Source organism: Rattus rattus, chromosome 1 (genome assembly GCF_011064425.1).
Source record: "Rattus rattus isolate New Zealand chromosome 1, Rrattus_CSIRO_v1, whole genome shotgun sequence".
In the NCBI taxonomy this organism is placed as follows: domain Eukaryota; kingdom Metazoa; phylum Chordata; class Mammalia; order Rodentia; family Muridae; genus Rattus; species Rattus rattus.
Genome location: NC_046154.1, coordinates 145,828,758 through 145,850,898, shown reverse-complemented (window position 1 = coordinate 145,850,898; position 22,141 = coordinate 145,828,758). Strand labels below are relative to the sequence as shown.

The 22,141-nt window shown below is 40.7% G+C and overlaps 1 protein-coding gene across 1 annotated transcript in view; it reads right to left on the bottom strand.

Moving 5' to 3' along the window:
* The window catches only part of Prex2 (phosphatidylinositol-3,4,5-trisphosphate dependent Rac exchange factor 2), a 209,296-nt gene that overhangs the window by 30,176 nt on the left and 156,979 nt on the right, over positions 1–22,141 (bottom strand). The window contains exons 22-25 of the mRNA XM_032907637.1: positions 20,179–20,363; positions 17,055–17,216; positions 3,861–4,083; positions 3,148–3,355 (exon numbers count right to left, since the gene is read on the bottom strand). Coding sequence (XP_032763528.1) covers positions 3,148–3,355; positions 3,861–4,083; positions 17,055–17,216; positions 20,179–20,363 — 778 coding nt within the window. The remainder of the gene's footprint in view (positions 1–3,147; positions 3,356–3,860; positions 4,084–17,054; positions 17,217–20,178; positions 20,364–22,141) is intronic.

Genomic DNA, 22,141 nt, shown 5'->3' with positions numbered 1-22,141 from the left:
CATCCAAACCTTATCAAAACCCAACCAAAACAAAGGAAGGAATTATGGAATAGTTTCCCTTATAAACACAAATACAAATACTCTCAGGACCAGTTAACGTATGTAAATCTCAAGTAGAATCCACCATATTAAAAGAAAGCTAAAGACAAAAAAACTACCCCTCATTTGATACAAAACAGGACTTTGAAGAAATCAAATACTACTTCATAATCAATATCCTGAAGAGATTCTGGATATAATAATGTACTTCAACATAGTAAAGGCAGTTTAGAGCAATCACATAGCCAACATCAATTTAAGTGGAATTCAATTGAAATCAATTCCACTAAAATCTGGACTGACTGACTGACTGACTGACTGACTGACTGACTAAATGAATTAATGAATGGTTGTCCATTGTCTCCACACCTTCTCTGTATAGTAGTTGAAGTCTTTACTAGCACAATAAGACAATTGAAGGAGATCAAGGAGACACAATTTGGAAAATAAGTCAGTCTCAAAAATTGTATTTCTATCTACCTCAAGACCATATTATACCACTCTGGGCATATACTCAAAGGATGCTCCATCCTACCACAAGGACACTTAACTATGTTCATAGCAGTTTTATTCATAATAGAAACTGGAAACAACTTAGATGCCCCTCAACTGAAGAATAGAGAAAGAAAATAGGGTACATTCACACAATGTAATATTACTCGATTGTTAAAAGAAATAACCTCACATCACCTGTAGGCAAATGGATGGAACTAGAAAAATACCATCCTGAGTGAGAGAAGTCAGACCCAGAAAGACAAGCATGGTATATAGTCACTTATAAATGAATATTACTGTAAAGTAAAGGGTAACAAGGCTTCAATCTATAAACCTGGAGAAGCTAAGTAGCAAGAAGAACTCAAGTTGGAGAAACATGAATCTGCCTGCAAGATATGCTGGGGTAGAGGTGGTACAGAAATTGAGAAAGACCCCAACCGTGACTTGAACAGCTTGAGACGCATCACACGGTGGGAGCTCACGCCTATCACTGCCTAGGGGCCAGGACCCAGAGGCTAGAAAATCCAGAAACCTAAGATAGAACCAAACATGAATGACAAAAAATAGTGATAGGAAATGATTCTTTGTTGCTGTTGTTCTGCTTCGTCTTTAAGATGTATTTATTTATTTATTATATACGGTGTTCTGCCATCATGTGTGCCTGCAACAAATTATGTGACAGATGGTTAGGAGTCAGCACGTAGTTGCTGGAAATTGAACTCAGGACCACTGGAAGAACATGCAGTGTTCTTAACCTCTGAGCCCCATGAAATGATTCTTAACCTCTTTCCTGCCCCATGAAATGATTCTTAATGATATTCTGCTACACTCATAGACTGTTGTCTAGCCCATTGTCAACAGAGAGGCTTCGTCCAGCAATTGATGAAAACAGATGCAGAGATCTCCAGTCAAACATTAGGTAGAAATCAGGAATCCTGCTAAAGAGGGGAAAGAAGGATGGTAGGAGCCAGAGAGGTCAAGGGCACCACAAGAAAACTCAGAGAATGAATGAACCCGGGCTCACAGAGACTCACAGAGACTGACCCATCCAACAGGGAGCCTGCATGGGTGTAATCTAGGCCCTCTGCATATGTATGGTTGTGTAGCTTGATCTTCCTATGTAGCTAATAGTGGTGAAGGCACTGTCTCTGACTCTTCCGTCTGCTTCTGAGACCCATTCTCTCACACTGAGTTTGCCTTGTCCAACCTTAATACGAGGGGGCATCCATAGTCTTACTGCAACTTGATATGCCATGTCTGGATGATATCCCATATCCCTGAGAGCCCTGCCCTTTTCTGAAGAGAAATACAGGTTAAGTCAATTGGGTGGGGGTGCAGGGTGGGGAATGGGAAGGCATGAGGGAGGGGAAACTGTGGTTGGGATATAATATATGATAGAGGACTAAATAAAAATATATTAAAAAGGAAGTGTGGAGTATGTTCAAAATATTTTGCATCTCAAAAAAAGTTGTTCATGGAACTGTTGATGATGTATGTGTGGAAACTATTTACTTCACATCTGTTAGCAATTCAACAACTTTATAAAGCCAATAGGATACGGGGCTCTATATAACTTTCAGAATCTCATCATGTCTAAATATATTCAATAATATCCACTCCTTGAAAACACGAGTAAGCATATTTTCTACTATGTTGATTACTTTTCTTATTAATTTATACATTTTAAACATATAAAATTTATTATTATTATTATTATTGTTATTATTATTATGCATTCACTTCTATGCCTGAGAAATTGAACTTTTCCAAAAGCCACTTGTTCTCCATGGTACTGAACTTCTAGATGAAGATGTAACCACACATCAGAATATGACATGCTCCTCTGCGGAGCGTAGGCATCCTAAGTATCAAATATTAAAAAATCTGCTTACAAAGGAGCTCGTGAACTTCCTCCGTCCAATCTTTGCTAAAACTTCCAAATTACTGGTCCACTAATTCAGTCAGAATAGGAAAAAAAGAATCGATCTTAGAAACACATAGTTTTGCTTTAACTCAATATATGCTAAGTATTTGTTATGTAATACCATGTGCCACATATGAACGTCTCTGCAAAAGACATACTCAGATACCGATTCCTGAACTACAAAATAGAACACAACAAGGGAATGGTCATACCCTCTGAGGACACGTTTAAGTGCACCTGTTTGGTACTTGGCATTGAACAGGGGGTCTCATGCAATGTTCTACCTCTCTGAACCCCTCAGGTCCTTTTTATTACTTTATATTTTGAGACAGGATCTTGCTAAGTTGCCTGGGCTGGTCTTGTGCTCCCTATGCAGCCCAGTTTGGCCTTGAACTTATGATCCTCTTGTTTGACTCCATAGTAGCTGGGCCCAGCTTTGAATATATTCCAGTGTAATGTTTTATAATGACTTAGTGTTCTTCTTGGTTCATTCCTTCTCTTCAAACTAAATGATTACTTAACATACCTATTCATATGAATTGTCATTTTATAGCATTTATAGGATAGAATGGCAAAGATCTTTATGGTCAGCACAAAGATTTTCACAATAATGAACACATTTTTCAAAAACAATGCCTTGCATAACTCTTTTGTTTTGGCAAATTTCTTGCATGACACAGCATACTCACTCATCGATTTGACAAACACACATCTCCACCTCCTTCAGTGCAGTCTGCAGCTTGCCCAGGAGTTTGTGATAGATGTCTTGAGTTTCTAAGTCTTCTTCTTTCAGCAAATACCGGAGGCCATGGCCATCCTTGTGTCCCAGCGACAGGCCTGAAGGGGCTGCCATGGTTGTGATTGTGTGTTGAATGTATACCATGGGGCTCAGTTTCCCTGAGGAGTTGAAAGAATTCCATCATTTAACTTTTGCTTGTGGAGGCCAGCACATTTTAGAAGCCCAAGCTCATGTATAAGAAAATGCCAATTAAATGTTAAACTTAATTCAGAAGTTAAAACTTGTGAGGCATTGTTATTAAAGTCTATAAATGTAGTTAATTTGCTTGTCCTGTTGCAATGATTCACAGGAGCCTCATGCACCCTTCTCCTGTACCTTCTCCATTGTTCTCAAAGCTAGATAATGATTTTGGGTAAGGATTTTTCACAGCAAGCTAAGTCATATACATAAGGAGAGCAGGGGCAATGGCCTTCTTCAAGGGAAACAGTAAAGTGTCGACTGTCTTTACATATTTATATAAAACAATCTAAGCAAGTGTCACCAGGAATTCCTCACTTATGAAAATAATGGCTTCCTTGCACACTGGGAATCACCACATTTTGCGATGCAGGTATAGCTAGCTTTACATTTGCTTAAATTCATATTCACGACTTGACCAAATACCTGGGTCTGCAGACTTATTTTCCTTATCATGGGAATTATGTTTCCTACTATCGAGCTGCACACCGAAGGCGCTCCCCAGGGAAGTCGATGTTTTCGGATAAGAAACTTCCATTACATTCACATGGCAGTTGGTGGGGCAGAAGTCACTGCTGTGCAGTGGGGAGATCTTAGGTTTGGCCTGCTTAAAGGTGGGCCAGGCTCTGTTCTTCAGCACCCGAGAGAACTGCAAATTAAAGAAATGGGAACCAGTTGAACTCACGGCAATGACTCAGACACCTCACATGCATCCTCCCTAACAAAGCTAAAGGAAAATTGAGACATGTCTACATGAACAAGGTAAGAATAGACTGTAATACGGGGTTGGGGATTTAGCTCAGTGGTAGAGCGCTTGCCTAGCGAGCGTAAGGCCCTGGGTTCAGTCCCCAGCTCTGGAAAAAAAAAAGAATAGTAAAAGAATAGACTGTAATGTTGGAATGCACTTCAAAACCCAAATGTTCCAATAAACCAAAGTATATGGGCAGCAACTGTATGTGTTTCAGCTGATGCTGGGAGGCTGTTAGGTGTTAGAATGAACCTCAGTGACATAGAACTTCTTAGCACTTGGTCCCGTGGGTCCCAGGAACAGAGAGAGCGAAATAGAAAGACTTGCTTAGAAGACACCTTAGAGCAGGAAGCAGAGTTTTAAAACTAGACAAGACAATAAAACAGTATAGCTAGCTAGAGTTGATCAAGGGTGGGAAATAAATGGGGTTATCAGGCTGGAGAGATGGCTCAGTGGTTAAGATCACTGATTGCTCTTCTAGAGGTCCTGAGTTCAAATCCCAGCAACCACATGGTGCCTCACAACCGTCTGTAATGGGATCTAATGCCCTCTTCTGGTGTGTCTGAAGACAGCTACGCTGTATTTATACATAATAAATAAATTTGGAAAAAAATGGGGTTATCTCAAGCACCATAAGAAACCCACCCAAAGCAGCAATCTGTGCAGACCCAGCAACAAGTTGTAGAGGTATTGGCCCAGAGTGGCAGGGCTTCCCATACATCCTGCCAGATGGTTGGGCTGTATAGGTAGGATCAGCCAGAAGTTAGTTGTATATTCTGTTTTCATGCCATTGACAATAAAGTGCCACTCAAATGATGTGTGACTTCCAAGTATGACTACACTGCTACCCTAAACTCGCAGAAGATTTCCAATGGACCCCATATGTTCCTTCTGTGGTCTATGAGGCCAACATACTTAGTTCCACTAAGTATGCTTCCCCTTCTTCAAAGAACTCTGTCCCCTTGAGCCCTAAACTCCTTCCGGTGTGAACATAGTTCTACTCATATATTACCTACTCACTCTGGGATTTCTACAAAACATTTGGTATGTCTAGATTTTCTGATTCATTGCCAGACACTTTCTCTTCAGCAATTTTGGGATCTAAAAAGTCATCAGGAGACTTCAGTGAATTCTAGGCCAGCTTCAATTTCCCTGGCTACAAATTATAAGGCACTTATAACCTTCCACATAATTAGGAATAATTTTTACTCTCACTCAGGCAGCAAAATAAAAACTCCATGGTGTAACATTCTTGTGTACAAGAAGCAGGCACCCATAGAGTTCAACTGAATTGTGGTTTCAAGGGCCTTGATGTCCTCTGGCCTTGGTAACAATACTCTATCACAGGACTGGATATGATGTTGAGCAAGTTAGTGTCTTATCTCTCAGAAGATTCGGATTAAATAACCCTGTCTTCTTTCTAAAACCACAGCCATGATCCTACCTTCTCATGCTATAAGCTGATTGATAGTTTTGGCTTTGAAAAGAATAAGAATTAAGACTACCACTGCACTTTCTGACACTTTAAATTCAATGGTAATATAAAACACCATATTCCATAAGTATAAGCTCACTATCAGGATGAAAGCCTCTCCTATATGTATACACAGACACATAACTATATATACATGCATATGTATATATGTGGGTTAAACTATTTGTGTATTATTTCTAGATAAATAGTTCAGTCAAGCAGTACAGTGGGAATCAGAATGAAACTGGCCTGAAGTGGAGGACGTTATTAACGAGTCCTCCAAACTCGATGACTGTATACACTGAAAAGAAACAAGGACCTTGAGAAATTCCAAATCTAGATCCTCATTTTAATAACCTTCCTGCCAAGACAGGCCTGGGATCTAAAAGAGGCTAGTTGTGTAGAGGGCCGCAATAACTTTCGCCACCACTAGATGGCGCTGGTTTCCACTGTGCCCCACGTGGAAGGCCGAGCTAGACAAGATGGCGCTGGCCTTCTCTGCGTCAGCCGACTGCCCTTCTCAGGAAGTTAACTGTGCGCATGTGCAAGAGTGCCTTCGTGCCAGGTCTTTGCCCATTTCCGGGGCGTACCTGATGAGGTCATGAGTAAGCAACCAATCAGGTGTGGGTACGTGTGCGAGGGTTAAATAGGTGCGCCTGGCGGCGCAAGCGGGGCTTCCACCATGAGAGAGGAATAAAGTCACTCATAGTAAGAATTTCTATGTCTCGCGTGCTTCTTGCCGGCGGGAAGTCGCGCGTGGGACATTTGGTGCCAAGAAACCCTGGACAAAAACATCGCCGGTGCCACGGGAAGCCTCCATTTCGTGGAAGAAATTCAGAAGCTATGAGTGGGGTAAGACTCTGAGAGACCATGGCTAGCCTTGATCCGCTCCAACTCAGTCCCCTGCCGGACGCGGCAGGTGCCGCTGTGGTTGCTCTGGCAACCCTCGGGCTTTTTCTATTGACCTTTGAGTTTCTAGCTACCGCCAAAAGGCGTCAGAGGTTGCATGGGAACTGCCTAGGTAAAACAGCAAAGCGGAGAGTGTTGGGGCGAGGGCGGAAAAGATGGTCAGAAACAGAGGGTAGTGAAAAGTTGCAACGAGAAAAGGAAACTGATCGATCTCAAGTAGCAGTCCCCTCCAATTCGGAGGTGAGAAGTTGGGAAAAGAATGTCCCGGGAGAGAACAAAGGAGGAGGTAAAAGGAACACAGTATTTTGGGAGAAAAACTTTGTCTTGGTGCTTATAAAAGGTATAATTAAAGCTCCAAGGCGGCTCTCGGACGCCATAAGGGTCCAGCGCTTGACGCGACAGCTTTGTAGAGTCATGCTGATCAGATTTGATCGAGGCAGACCGCCTGAAAAAATTTATTCAGGAGAATCAAACAAAGGACATCTCAGTGCCCACGACAGCCTGATGGAGTTTATGTAATTGGGTTGTGAATAAAATTATTCAGGGCTGTGTTTCACTTCCATACCATTGGCAAATGTCGGTCGTGCCACTCAGATAATATATCTTAGTATCTTACAGGAATTGGGTTTCAACATGTTGGTGGACTAGTCCAGGAATTGAGACAATCCATCGCCCATATCAACTCCACCCGAGTGGATAGTCACTGTGGACACCATCTAGTTTTTTCCCTCTTTGTCTATTGTTTGTCTCTGGTGCACCAGGATGTCCCCGTGTCTGTCAGTTTATGTCTGTGATTTTTGTTTCTCGTTGTTTAAATGTTTTATGTTTCATGTTCAAAAGAAAAAATGGTAAAAACCTTATCTGCCGGTCGTGCACACCTTGACTTGGTTTTAATTCGTTTCAAAAAGGAACAAATGAATAAAAAACAGTCTCAATCAGGTCTTTGAAGCCCTGTGCCTAGAGCCAGGTGTCTAGATTAGCTGGAGGAGCTGCTTAGAGGCTGGCTAAGCGTCTACACGGGCTGATCTTAAAGGTGCTAACAGCTTCTCAGCTTCTTTGGTACAAGAGTTGATAGCTGTTTCTCTTAGAAAAATCCCTGACTGGTTAATTGACTCAACAGGTGACAAGGTGCATCTCTTAAAATCATAGCTAAAAAGGTAAAAATGGTGTTTGGTATATATATTAAGATATGTGTAGCCACTTCAATTTTGTTTCTCATTGATTTTAAATGTATAAATATGCTCTGCTTGCCTTGGTTGTGGACTATTGGCTTTCAAGTTATTGGATATGGTTAAAAAGGTATAATATTGGTAACAAAAAGTTGGCTTAAAACTGTAATTTGGATGAAGTAATTCTAGACAACACGTGACATTGGGCCACCCTAGTGAGACAGGTCTAAATTGAGGTAATGTTTTTATGGAATTCTTATGCTAGAAACCAGGCTTCTAAAAGAATTTAGGACATTGTCTAGGAAGGTATTGGAAACCGCGCCATTGTGCGTTCAAATGTAGAATTGATAGTCAAACTTTACAACATAATAGATAGACTTGGGGTGCCTTGGAGACTAGATTGTTGGGGGTTGAGTTTTGCTTTCCAAAGGTGTGGCTTGCCCTGTAGTTATCTGTATTCTAATGTTAATTTCCACTGCCCAGAGAACAGCTGCCTAGTCACGTACTCAGAACTCAGGTGACCTTGTGGTGGTGGTCTGGTGTTACAAGGAGAACTTAGGATTTGATTAAGGATTGCCAGTGTTACATTGACTAACTCAAATTTATTTATAATTGAGGAAAAATCAAACAGATAGAGATTGTATTGGATAGAGATTGTTACAGGATTTACGAAGGATTGATGAGGGTTTGGAACTTGTGAGAACATTACAGCCAGTTTCCTTACTCCAAGATTTAGAGGATTGTTTTTATGCAGTTTGTTTACATCCTGGCGATTGTGAGTTTTTATTTTGTGAGCTTGCTTATAATTTTAGAGAGCCCATAGAGTGATATCATTAAAAGTGGCTAACAGCCTTATATTATATAATTTTGTTACTTCTTCAATGTAAAAGGTTAGAACCTTAAATCTTTCAGTGTATATGAAAAATTTTACTACAAACTTTTGCTCTCAAAATGAGCTTTAATATTTGGGGAGTAGCTGTTGCACTACTCCAGAAAAGAATATTTGAAACTAATTTTAAGCCTCTAAGGATATGTTAATTGGCTAAGTACCTCACCTTACCAGAGGACTTAGGCCTTTGTTATGAACATTGGAGATAAAACTTCAGCTGTGTTAATACAGAATTGTAGGCTAGAGTCATAGAAGTATTTTAAAAAGAAACCTGGTGAAACATACCTTAGTCCAAACAGCAATTTAATTGGTTATTACAAAATACTGATATTTGGCCTATTACATATACAAATTTCAGGCAAAATTGATAATTTTACTCCTTACATGCTTTTGTATTTACTGTAAATTTGTGCATACAACCCATAGAAAATGCGCTTCCACTGTTTTTTAAATGTTAAAAAATCAAGCTTTCAATTCATATACTGATAGCCAATGTGTGGCTTGTGGTTTTACAATTGATTAAAAAGTTTTCCTTTTTTTTTTAGATATTACTAGCCCTCAAATTTTACAATTACTTAACGCTTTATTGGAGACAGGTTTTCTACTTAAAATCAGTGAGTGATTCCAGTGTAAATTGTCTGACAACTCACTGTCCTTTCAGTGCTCTGGCTCAAACAACTAAACAAAACCATAGACCCAGCTCTTTAAAAATGGTAATGGGGTTGATAACACACCCTCAGGAAAAGAGGAAGACTTCATTTGCTTACTTTCAACGCCCAGCCTCACCCTGCCAACTCAGATTTCTAAATAAGGCTAAATCTGGACCTTGTTTACAATATTTGACATTTCTAATTAATGCTTATGTTTAGGTAAATAAAGTTTGTGAGGTGCTAGAGAGATGGCTTAGTGGTTAAGAGCACTAAATACTGTTCCTTAATAGACCATTTAAGAACTTAAACTGGATTGCCTGAGCTCTTTAACAAGGGAGGACAGATACCAGACAGATTAGGCCTTACATAAGAAAAAATAGTGAAAAAATCTCATTCTTTATATATCCAATACAATAATGCTGGAGATAATAATTTGGTATACAAGTCAATTTATAAATACAAGTGCTCAGTGTCCTCAATTTAATCCTCGAGGACTTACCTTAATAAATAATATCTTTACTATATCTTTATAAATAAATAGGGGAGTTATCCCTGTATGCTAAAAATATGCTCCTTTTATTTCAATTTAAAAAATTTGGATGCCAAAGTTTATGGCACCTACAACTAGGCATACTTCTGCCTAGGTGAGAGAGATCCACTTAGTGACATGTTCCTGTCCAGATATTTTATATGGGGAAGAGGGATGTTTGTGTTTTTTCTACAGGATGCTACAAGAGTGTGCCAGCTGCCTGGGTGGTTGCTGAGACTTGCTGATCCTGGTTACATGAAGATTCAGCTCTCGTGGTTCGGGTCCCTAGAGTCATTCCTCTGCCCTAAAAAGAAGATGGAAGATCCCCTTCACTTTTTTGTCATCACAGAAATTTTGCGTTGCTGCAGTCAGTGTTACCGCTGTGTGTGTTCCCTGGGTCCCACTGTGGCCCTACGCCAGACTCTGTACACTGCTGCGTTTTTGCTGACTCCAGCTGTTACCCCTGTCCCTTCATTTCCCTGGTGACTTGCTGCCTTAACTGGTAACTGGTGTTGCCATTTTACAGACTGTAGCTACAGAAAGCCACCTGTAAAGCTACAATGACTGGAGAACTCTGTCCTGGTCATACAGATCTCAGAATTTGGTTCCATTGTTTGCTGGTTGTTCCAGAGAAAATGACTGATCCTGAACTGTCCTGGAAAAAGACCTTGACATTTTCCTGCTATTGTAGCAAGATTACTGCTGCAGACATTGTGTCTGCAGTGTCTGAGTTATCCTCCCTATTGTTAACAAGTACAGTGGGTGAACTTTCTGGAGAAGTTACTAACAATTGAAATTCTAAATTTCATTATAGGAGTGGCTTGACCATGGCCCTTGGTGGCAACAGCTGAGGAGGACCAAATGAGGTGCCCACTACTTATCGGGAGTGGCTCTGTTTGATGCAGCCCTATGCTGTGGATCAGTATTCATACCATGGTTGGTTTGCAAATTCAGATCTCAACAATAATGTGACAAGGCCGTTATTCACTCAAGCACTTGTGGCCATTGTACAAAGGGCCTCCCCTGGAATTTGGTTATATTGCTCAGGACTTACTCTGTATCTGAGTTCCCTGCTCCTGCACCCCAAGGACCTGTGGGTCCATTTGCACTGGGAGGAGAGGGTCTCTCTCTGTATTCTGAGTTCTCTGCTCTTGCACCCCATGGATCTGTGGGTCCATTTGCACTGGGATTGAGAGAGACTCAGCGATTTCCTTTGATCAGCCCCTGCACATCGCCGAGGTTTCCTCATTGCACGCGATGGGTGATCGATGTTCTGCTATAAAATTATATAAATTAAAAGGGTGAGATGTAGAGGGCGCAATAACAATTTTCGCCACCACTAGATGGCGCTGGTTCCACATTGCCCCACGTGGAAGGCCGAGACAAGACAAGCTGGCCTTCTCTCGCCAGCCGACTGCCTTCTCAGGAAGTTAACTGTGCATGTGCAAGAGTGCTTCGTGCCAGGTCTTTGCCCATTTCCGGGGCGTACCTGATGAGGTCATGAGTAAGCAACCAATCAGGTGTGGGTACGTGTGCGAGGGTTAAATAGGTGCGCCTGGCGGCGCAAGCAGGGCTTCCACCATGAGAGAGGAATAGACAGGAATAAAGTCACTCATAGTAAGAATTTCTATGTCTCGCGTGCTTCTTGCCGGCGGAAAGTCGCGCGTGGGACATAGTTGCAAAAGTTCAATACCAAGGTCTTTCTACTCTCACTTGGAGATTAAAGTCTTAGCTGAGGCTGCATGGTACACATAGGCATAGCAGTAAATTGTGTTATGTCATGATAGCAACCAATTATCCATCCAGTCAGAAACAAAGAGGGAAGTGTCTGTTTAGGCCCCAGAGCTAAACATTGGAGGTACAACTCCTATCTTATGAAGTACACACTGTTGCAGTAGAACAGGTAAACACTGGATACTGTTATACAGAACAACCACTAAGGTACAATCATATATACAGGCATATGGAATGATACATGTAGAGCAAACACATACTAGATCTACAGGGTGGGTGATCAGAGATGTTGTTAAAGTCTGGGAAGGTGATGGACATGGTGATTAGGGGTTAGAGGTAGGAGTAGGTAGTAGGGTGATTAGGGATGGTAGGTTTGGAGACAGTGAGGTAGAATCTCTGATTCATATGCTAACACAAATTTCTGACTCCATACATGGAGAGAAATTGTAGCCCTTGGTTGGGATGTTCCTCAAATAACTCAAAAGTATCATGGAGGAAGCAACTCTGTTATGTCTATCTAGAGAAGCAAGAACCTCAGGAAATCACTGCTGTCTCCCATCCTGGAATGTCTAGTATGAATTTGATGTGTGTGTCAAATAGATGTATTAGAAGCACAAATCATGGTGTGGTTTAGATGAGAAGACCTATGTGTTCAAATTTCTCAGCTTTATGATTGGAATGGCAGTCTTGGGACCTTTGAGAAGGGCGGTCGAGTGAGAGGTCTTCAGGTTAAGCTGAAGAGCATGCTGGCATGTTATTCTGGGAAAAGATGAGATCTCTCTGTTTCTGTGTCCCTGTCTTCCATGACACTCTCTGTCTCAGTATGACAACACTGTTCATGTGACGACCCAGCAGGCAGGCCCTTCTCAGATGCTGACCAGATGTTACAGGACCTTCTCATTAGCCACCCAGTCCATGGTACATAGTCACAGCATCAGAACTTGGACTGAGACAGATAACCTCAGGGGGAGGAACCAACAGGAGTATCTCTACATCACAAGTCTACAGTGCTGGGTGGAAAAGTGTGTATCCAGACAGACATCCTCTGGACTCTGTAGTAAGAACTTCCATAAAGAAAATTCTAAAAAATGTAGGTTCAGCTTATGAACCAACTGTGGTGTATCCGTAAGAACATACTCTGTGACAGGTGTTAGAAAGCTCCAACCTGCCTAACATTGTAGCAATATTAAATAAAACACCTGTTGACTAGGAAAGGCAGATTAAAGTTTTTTCTCCCCAAGTGAAATCTGATAATTTTCAATGAATAGATATACTGGTCCAGGTGGCCTTTGAAGGACAAAAGGTTAGGCCTACTGTGAACAGCGAAGCCTAAAGTCACTGTTAGCTTTATCCATTTATCGATGAATTAGAATCTGAGTCTGCAGGGCTTTGTTTCCAGGATATGGTAGGACTATTGAATATCAAAGATGTTTAAATCTCCTATATAAAGTGGCATAAGCACTTAGATATGACTCTGTTTTTTAATCTTTACATTTACTCACTACTTAGTGGTGTGTGTGTGTGTGTGTGTGTGCATTCAGAAGTCAGAAGACAGCTTGCAAGAGTCAATACTTTCCTTTTACCATGTGGGTTCCAGGGATCAAAAGAAGTTAAAAGGCTTAACAGGTACTATTTTTTTCTATAGAAAAATCTCAGTCTTTATGTAATTTTAAAACCGTCCTCACATTCTTCTACAATATCTATAACAATATAAATACTATATAAGAATGTGTCATAAATAACTTTTACATTTTTGTTATTTTATTTTTCAAAATGCTTTTGATCTTAGTTGGTTGACTCTGGATGTGGAAGCCCAGATGCAGAATGATAGAATTTACCTAATGGAAAGATGGCATAAGCCTGAGATAAAAGAGACACCAGACAGGGAACGTTGTGAGGGGTGGCATGGGAGCTTTGCTGAAAACAGGTAAGGGCTGAGATGTTCATTAACCTCAAATGGAGAAGCCAGTAGACCCAGAGACTGAGATCACCTAGGGAGGCAGAATGAAAGGACAGCAAGTGCTAAAGCCCTGGTGACTGTCAATGGAAGGGTCAGAAATAGAAGGAAATACAAGCTTTAAGTTCCAGAGAACTGCTAAATGAGGGTTCAAGGTCAGCTGTGGCAGATTCTATTGAAAGATAATAAGGACAATAGTTCAATGGGCTTCAACTAAAATCTAGCTCTTTCTTTTACACAGCAGGAGTCTGAGCCCAGTTGGAGTGCAGAGGACAGCAACCTAAGGACTGTGGGAAGCTCCTTCCAGGAAGGAGATGAGAGAAGAAATAGTGTGTAAAGTGGTGGCAAATGGTGCTGGTTCAACTGGAGGTCAGCATGTAGAAGAATGCAGATCGATCCATGCTTATCGCCTTGTACAAAGCTTAAGTCCAAGTGGATCAAGGACCTCCACATCAAACCAGATACACTCAAACTAATAGAAGAAAAAGTGGGGAAGAATCCCGAACACAGGGGCACTGGAGAAAATTTCCTGAACAAATGAACCAATGGCTTATGCTCTAAGATCAAGACTTGACAAATGGGATCTCATAAAACTGCAAAGCTTCTGTAAGGCAAAGGACACTGTTGTTAAGACAAAAAGGCAACCAACAGACTGGAAAAAAAGGTCTTTATCAATCCTACAACTGATACAGGGCTTATATCCATAATATACAAAGAACTCAAGAAGTTAGACTGCAGGGAGACAAATAACCCTATTAAAAATGGGGTTCAGAGCTAAACAAAGAATTCACAGCTGAGGAATGCCGAATGGCTGAGGAACACCTAAAGAAATGTTCAACATCTTTAGTCATAAGGAAAATGCAAATCAAAACAACCCTGAGATTTCACCTCACACCAGTGAGAATGGCTAAGATCAAAAGCTCAGGTGACAGCAAATGCTGGCGAGGATGTAGAGAAAGAGGAACACTCCTCCATTGTTGGTGGGATTGCAGACTGCTACAACCATTCTGGAAATCAGTCTGGAGGTTCCTCAGAAAATTGGACATTAAACTACCTGAGGACCCAGCTATACCTCTCTTGGGCATATACCCAAAAGATGCCCCAACATATAACAAAGACACATGCTCTGCTATGTTCATAGCAGCCTTATTTATAATAGCCAGAAGCTGGAAAGAACCCAGATGCCCTTCAACAAAGGAATGAATACAGAAAATGTGGTACATCTACACAATGCAATATTACTCAGCTATCAAAAACAATGCCTTTATGAAATTCACAGACAAATGGTTGGAACTGGAAAAAATCATCGTGAGTGAGGTAACCCAACCACAGAAAAACACACATGGTATGCACTCATTGATAAGTGGCTATTAGCCCAAATGCTTGAATTACCCTAGATGCACAGAACACATGAAACTCAAGAGGGATAATCAAAATGCGAATGCTTCACTCCTTCTTTAAAAGGGGAACAAGAATACCCTTGGCAGGGAATAGGGAGGCAAAGATTAAAACAGAGGCAGAAGGAACATCCATTCAGAGCCTGCCCCACATGTGGCCCATACATATACAGACAAGATGGATGAAGCAAAGAAGTGTAGGCCAACAGGAACTGGATGTAGATCTCTCCTGAGAGACACAGCCAGAATACAGCAAATACATTGGCGAATGCCAGCTGCAAACCACTGAACTGAGAACGGGACCCCCGTTGAAGGAATCAGAGAAAGGACTGGAAGACCTTGAAGGGACTCGAGTCCCTATATGAACAACAATGCCAAGCAACCAGAGCTTCCAGGACTAAGCCACTACCCAAAGACTATACATGGACTGACCCTGGACTCTGACCTCATAGGTAGCAATGAATACCTAGTAAGAGCACCAGTGGAAGGGGAAGCCCTTGGTCCTGCCAAGACTGAATTCCCAGTGAACGTGCTTGTTGGGGGGCAGGCAGTAATGAGGGGAGGATGGGGAGGAACACCCATAGAGAAAGGGAGGGGGAGAGGTTAGGGGGATGTTGGCCAAGAAACTGGGAAAGGGAATAACAACCGAAATGTAAATAAGAAATACCCAAGTTAATAAAGATGAAAAAAAAAAAAGTGGTGGCAACCAGCATCGAAAGGACACGTTGCTAAGGCAGGTGACAATGAAGGAATACTTGTGAACTGACGGGAGCAAACAGTTCTTGGACATGGAACTTCAGGAGTTTTATGCATTGGAAACTAATACAAGTTTAAATTCAATAAAGACATTTAACCAAACCCCAGAGATAATACAAAAGTAAATTACTACCAGGCAGATATCTCTCATTTCAATTAAGCATAAAATGCTTTGCCATGGTTAGGAAGAAGATTTTGCAGTAGATTGTCCCCTTAGAAAATGAGCCCAAGAAAGTCTATTGTACTGGATAGTTTGATGTCACTTGACACAGGTGAAGGTCATCTGAGAGAAGGGAATCTCATTTGAGAAACTGCTAAAATAAGATCAGGCTTATGTGCCACCCTGTAGGGCATTATATTAATTAGTGATTGATGGGGAAGGACAAAGACCATTCTAAGTGGTGTCATCCCTGATCTGGTGGTCCTGGATTCTATAAGAAAGAACACTGTGCAGGCCGTGGGGAGCAAGCTACTAAACTACACCCCTCCATGGCCTCTGTTTTAAGTCCTGCCCCCAGGTTCCTGCCCTGTTTGAGTTCCTGTCCTAACTGCCTTCCATGATGAACAGCCAAATAAACCTTTTCCTCCCTAAGTTGTTTCCGGTCATCGTGTTTCATCACAGCAATAATAACCTTAAATAGGACAGTCATGCACACATATACATACATATCTCACAGGCAATTTGATTAGAATATAGGAGATTACTTCACTTTTCGTGTAGGCTATCATGAGGCAGAGGGCAAACATAGCACTCAATTTCAACAACTGTATAGGATCAGGGAATTTATTTTCATAGTTGTCTTTTTTTCCTTGTTTACTTTTCCCCCATCTGTTTGTTAGTTTTTATTGCAAATAGATACTTTATGCAATATATCCTAATTACAATTCCCCCTCCCAATTGCTCCTAGATACCTAACAATACAAATTCACACCCTTTCTTTCTCTCTCTCTTTCTCTCCAATTATAATATAAATATGCATCTAAAAAGTAAAAGAAAATAATAGAAAATAAAATAAGATAAAATCAAACAAACCAGAATAATGTGAAACAAAATAAACTAGCAAAAGGAGGAAAAGAGCCAAAGAGAAAGCACAGGAAACACATACAGGCACAGAGAAATACACATTCATACACACAGAAATCCTATAAAATCACAACACTGGAAACCATAGTCTATGTGGAAAAGACCTTGAAGGAAAAAAAAACAAGAACAAAAACAAACAAAAACCCTACATAGCCTCAAGCATTTTCTTACTGCAACAGATAATTGACCAAGAAAATGATATAAATGTTAATATTTCAACGAATGAATCCAAACACATATTAAAGAAGATATTAAATTCTGATTAGAATGTGACTCAAAAGCGATAACTTCAGTAACAATTTTGCTTAAATTTAGAATATTTACCCTCCCATAGCTGGATATTCTGTGGCACACATGCTCCATTCTCTCGCTGCACATGCTGGTGAATTTACTCTGAAGGTCAGTGGCGATCACTTCATTCAAAGAATTGAGGCTGGTGCAGTTTTGGACAAAATGTTCATCACTTTTTGCTAGGGCTTCCAGAATCTGTATCAATAAGCACACACAAAAGAAGAGAAAGGAAACTTCAAAAGTGAGCACATACATTTCCATGAAGCTTGCACTATGGTTACCCGGGTTTGGTTTTATGAGGCACAGCCTGTAAACTGATTGACTTGGCTGTTTGAGATCTCAGGTTTCACAGTCCCTGGACAATGAAAGTCTGCTCAGGGAGCCAAACAGACTTCAAAGACTCCCTGTTGGATCAATCAGCTCCCTCTGAGGTAGATGCACAGTTCTTGAAGTCACTCGCTGTGACTCCTTCCCCCTCGATTTCAGGGTAGATCAAGAACAACAATAACAACAAAGCTAAGAGAAAGCATCGATAGCCTTCCTTACTGAGACAGGCCATGGTGGACACCGCCCTCAGACTGCCCATTGAATAATGAAAAGTGTTCACAAGGCTTCACCTAGGCATTGTATATTCATTTTTGCTTACAGATCTTTAACTTATATATTATGGCTTGTTATTTTCTTTTTTAATTTTTAAATATTTATTTGTTTATTCATTTAATATCTACGAGTGCTCTGCCTTCAGACACACCAGAAAAGGGAATCAGATCCCGTTACAGATGGTTGTGAGCCACCATGTGGGTGCTAGGAACTGAACTCAGGACCTCTTGAAGAGTATTCAGTGTTCTTCACCACTGAGCCATCTCTCCAGCCCTATGATTTTTTAAATTAACTTTCTGTATGTGAGAATGTGTGTTCCAATGTCTCTATGTGCTCCTGATGCTTTGCCTTCACCTCTGTTTTCTTTTTCTTACTTTGTCTTTTTCTAATATTATTATTATTACTATTATTATTAATGCCGGTTTTTATTCTAATAAGAGAAAGAGAGAGAGAGGAAGGAAGGAAGGAAGGAAGGAAGGAAGGAAGGAAGGAAGGAAGGAAGGAAGGAAGGGTGGGTGTAGATTTGGGTGAGTGGGGAAGTAAAGAAGATCTGGGAGAAGGTGAGGGAGGGTGAACTATAAACAACATATATTGTGTGAAAGAAATCTATGTTAAATAATAAAAAAGAATAAAGAAAGCTCACATTAGCCTTTTAAGAATAGGAATAAAAGTATCTTGATTCATATACACTGAACTTTATTCGGTGCCTGAGCTTTGGCTGAAAAAAATTCTAGATAAAAGCATCCAAAGAACATTTTCTTTTCTTTTTTTTCTTTTTCTTTTTCTTTTTTTTTTTTCCGGAGCTGGGGACCAAACCCCGGGCCTTGCGCTTGCTAGGCAAGGGCTCTACCACTTGAGCTAAATCCCCAACCCCCAAAGAACATTTTCAATGAGCAATTGTTTGTGTGTGGCAGTCGAGTTAAGGCTCTGTGTATGTGCACATATATGTGCATGAACATCTCCCTGTACCTTGGCTCACTGAGATTTTCTGATGAACCGAAATTTCCCAACCACTCTAAGTGTGAGATGCAGTGCTGCTCTGTTCATCTCTTTCCGCTCTGCTTCTCACAGTCAGTGGACTGTGGACTACAGGCTCATTCGCTCACAGGTCTGTGGACTACAGGCTCATTCGCTCACAGGTCTGTGGACTACAGGCTCATTCGCTCACAGGTGTGTGGACTACAGGTTCATTCGCTCACAGGTCTGTGGACTACAGGCTCATTCGCTCACAGGTGTGTGGACTACAGGCTCATTCGCTCACAGGTCTGTGGACTACAGGCTCATTCGCTCACAGGTCTGTGGACTACAGGCTCATTCGCTCACAGGTCTGTGGACTACAGGCTCATTCGCTCACAGGTCTGTGGACTACAGGCTCATTCGCTCACAGGTCTGTGGACTACAGGCTCATTCGCTCACAGGTCTGTGGACTACAGGCTCATTCGCTCACAGGTCTGTGGACTACAGGTTCATTCGCTCACAGGTCTGTGGACTACAGGTTCATTCACTCACTGGTCTGGAAATAGGAGGGTGGGCTTCACCATCAGCAGTGTGTGCTCCTCGTCGTCTATCTTAACTCTGAGTCATCACACTAACTCATACTGTCACACACACAGAAAAGCCCATGTGATTTTGCAGAGTGGAAATAACTAAAGAGTGAAGTAACATAATTGTTTTCACCACCTGGTCCTAAGATCTTATATGGGTACTATTTAATAAGACAATATTTTTCAGAAAGGATTGAATTTTGAAAATATACAAGATGCTTATAATGGTATAACATCAGAATGTGTCCTTTAATTAACATTGAGAAGATCAAAACATGATTATTTTTAAATACCTCCTTTGGATAACTACATTAATTTTCCAACTTATATTTTTTAAATGAATGATATATATGTAGCATTTTGACTATACGTATTTGAAACGATGATTAAACAAATAAAGGTAAAGAAACTATCTCTTCAACTTACAGAGTCAAAGTTCTCACAGGATGATACAAAAGTCAACTGGAATACTAAAGCCAGATGTGAAGAGGGCACATCTGGATTTATTAGATAAAACAGGAGATTGACCTATTTTATAATGTATGCCATTCCATTCAGATTTAAAGATCTTTCCCCTTCCTCTACCTTGCTTTCACCTAAGGATCATCTGAGATGATCATTCACAAACAACAATTAGACATTTTGGATCTATTTACAAACTGGTTTCTAAGTTCTCAACATTTTGGCAATTAAGGAATTTGAATTTTTTTTATTTCATGACATGAATAATGTACATTCAAAAACCCATTATGACGATTATCTGACGTCTGTTCTTTAGGCCCAGCACAATAACAGATACAGCAAAGTCTTTACCTCATCAGCTAAGCCTTGCCTGCGCGGGAGGCTCACCTAACACTCAGCTCCTAGGATCGTTAACAGGAATCTGGTGCACAACAAATAATGGGACTTAACTGGGTGATCTGCTGCGGCACGCACCGTCATTCCTTATGAGAAAGTGGGGGTGGTTCTGGAGTTTAGGTAGAAGAATCTTAATGTCCCAGAGTCACTCATACCTTGGCAGTTAGGCTGAAGAACCCTTTGGGCTCCACCATCTTCTCCACCACATTGCACTTTGTGCCAGCCGTGCTGTCATACTCGTACACAACCCCGTACTCGAGGTGGACATTGTCCACCGTCAGACTCACATGCTCCTTCTTGCCGTCGATAATGGCCAAGGTGTTGAACTTGTCCATGACATCTGGAATACAATTTTGGTGAAGACAATCCACATTCCTTCCTCCTCATCAAGCAATTTTGAGTCTCTGACTATTTAAATATTTTTATTTTGTTCTATTTTTGACATTGGGTCTTATTATGTAGCCTTGGCTCACCTACAACTCAAGGATGACCTTGAATGCATAGAGATCCACCTGGCTCTGTCTCCCAAGTGCTGGGGCTAAAGACATGTATCCATGTGCTCCAAGAGTCTCTGAATATTTTTAAGAATTTTAAAGGCTAAGATAGATATTATAAATGGTATATCTATTTCTGCTAATGCTTTAAAAAACCAAAAATAATTTTAAGAAAAATAAATATTTGACAGACTCAAACGTCATTTTAACCTAAAAGGTCTGATTGATATGTCATTTTGATCAGTGAACTATGTATATACTGACTTCTACCAAGTAAACACTATAGAGAGAACTGCATCTTTTTTATTTAAAGTGGATGTGAGGGGCTTAAGTGAAGGCTTAGCAAAGAGAACTTTTTACTCCTGCAGAGAGCCTAGGTTCAATTTGCACTATCCATATGGTAGCTCATAACCATTTGAGAACCCTCTTATGACCTCCATGGGCCCAAGGCATATACTTGGTACACATTCATACACATGCAGATGGACACTTGCCCACACAAAATAACAAATAAGCAAAAAAGTTATATGTGGATCAAAATCAAAGATTCTAAAATGGCCTCAAACATGGGATGAAAATATGCTCCAAGAATCAAATAACTCCAGAAAACCACAAAACAGCTCAGATTTCTAAGGCAGAAAGGAGATGCTAGATCATTTTTGTTTTCAGATGCGTGAAGTTTCCCAGACAGCATCTTGGAGAGAGAATTCATGGAAGAAGTCCATCATTGTTCACTAGGTTAAAATTTTCATCTATAACTTTCAACTATACTCTTTTTAGCATACATTCAAAAGCTAAGGAGTAAATGCCTATAATTTCATAAAAGAAACTATTATGTGACCTAATAGTAGGTCTCCTACATACTTGGTAGGAGAAAATAGTTACTTATAACACAAAGTTCACTAAGTCCTATAAGGAAACACACACACACACACACACACACACACACACACACACACACACACGGGAGAGGGGGTAGGGGCTAATGTAGAATACCATTATTTATTATAAAGTAAATAAATCTCCATTTCAGTTTCGAACTGTCATATCAACCAATCAAACTTTTGATGTGAACTAGTGCCAACTTATTCCACATGTAGAATAAAAGCCTCAGGACCTAATCCTATTGTGAGCAATAGCATTATATCTTATCATAACAACAGTACTGTTCTAATGAGGTTGAGATAATTCATATAATACACATGTGTTAGATTATGCTAAACAATGGATGAAGAGAAAACCCCTCATGATCAGTGGATACAGATGTCACACAATAAGAGCAAACACAGGTGGTCTGTGACCCTTGTTCACACTAAAGAACATCCTTATAATGGCTCAGTTGGTTGAGTGCTTTCCTCTAGAGCAGGAGGGACCTGAGCTGGATCCCCAGAATCCATAAAAATATGCTGGGTAGAGTCACACACATTTGCAATCTCAGCTGAGAAGACAGAAACAGAACCACAGGTCTCTTTGTCCGGCCAACCCAGCCTGATAAGTAACCTCAAGAACAATGAGGGACACCGTCTCAAAGGATGTGAATGGAGTTCCTGACAATCACACCCAAGATTGCTCTCCACATTCCACATGCACACCTATGCACTCACACTCACAAGCCCATGCATCG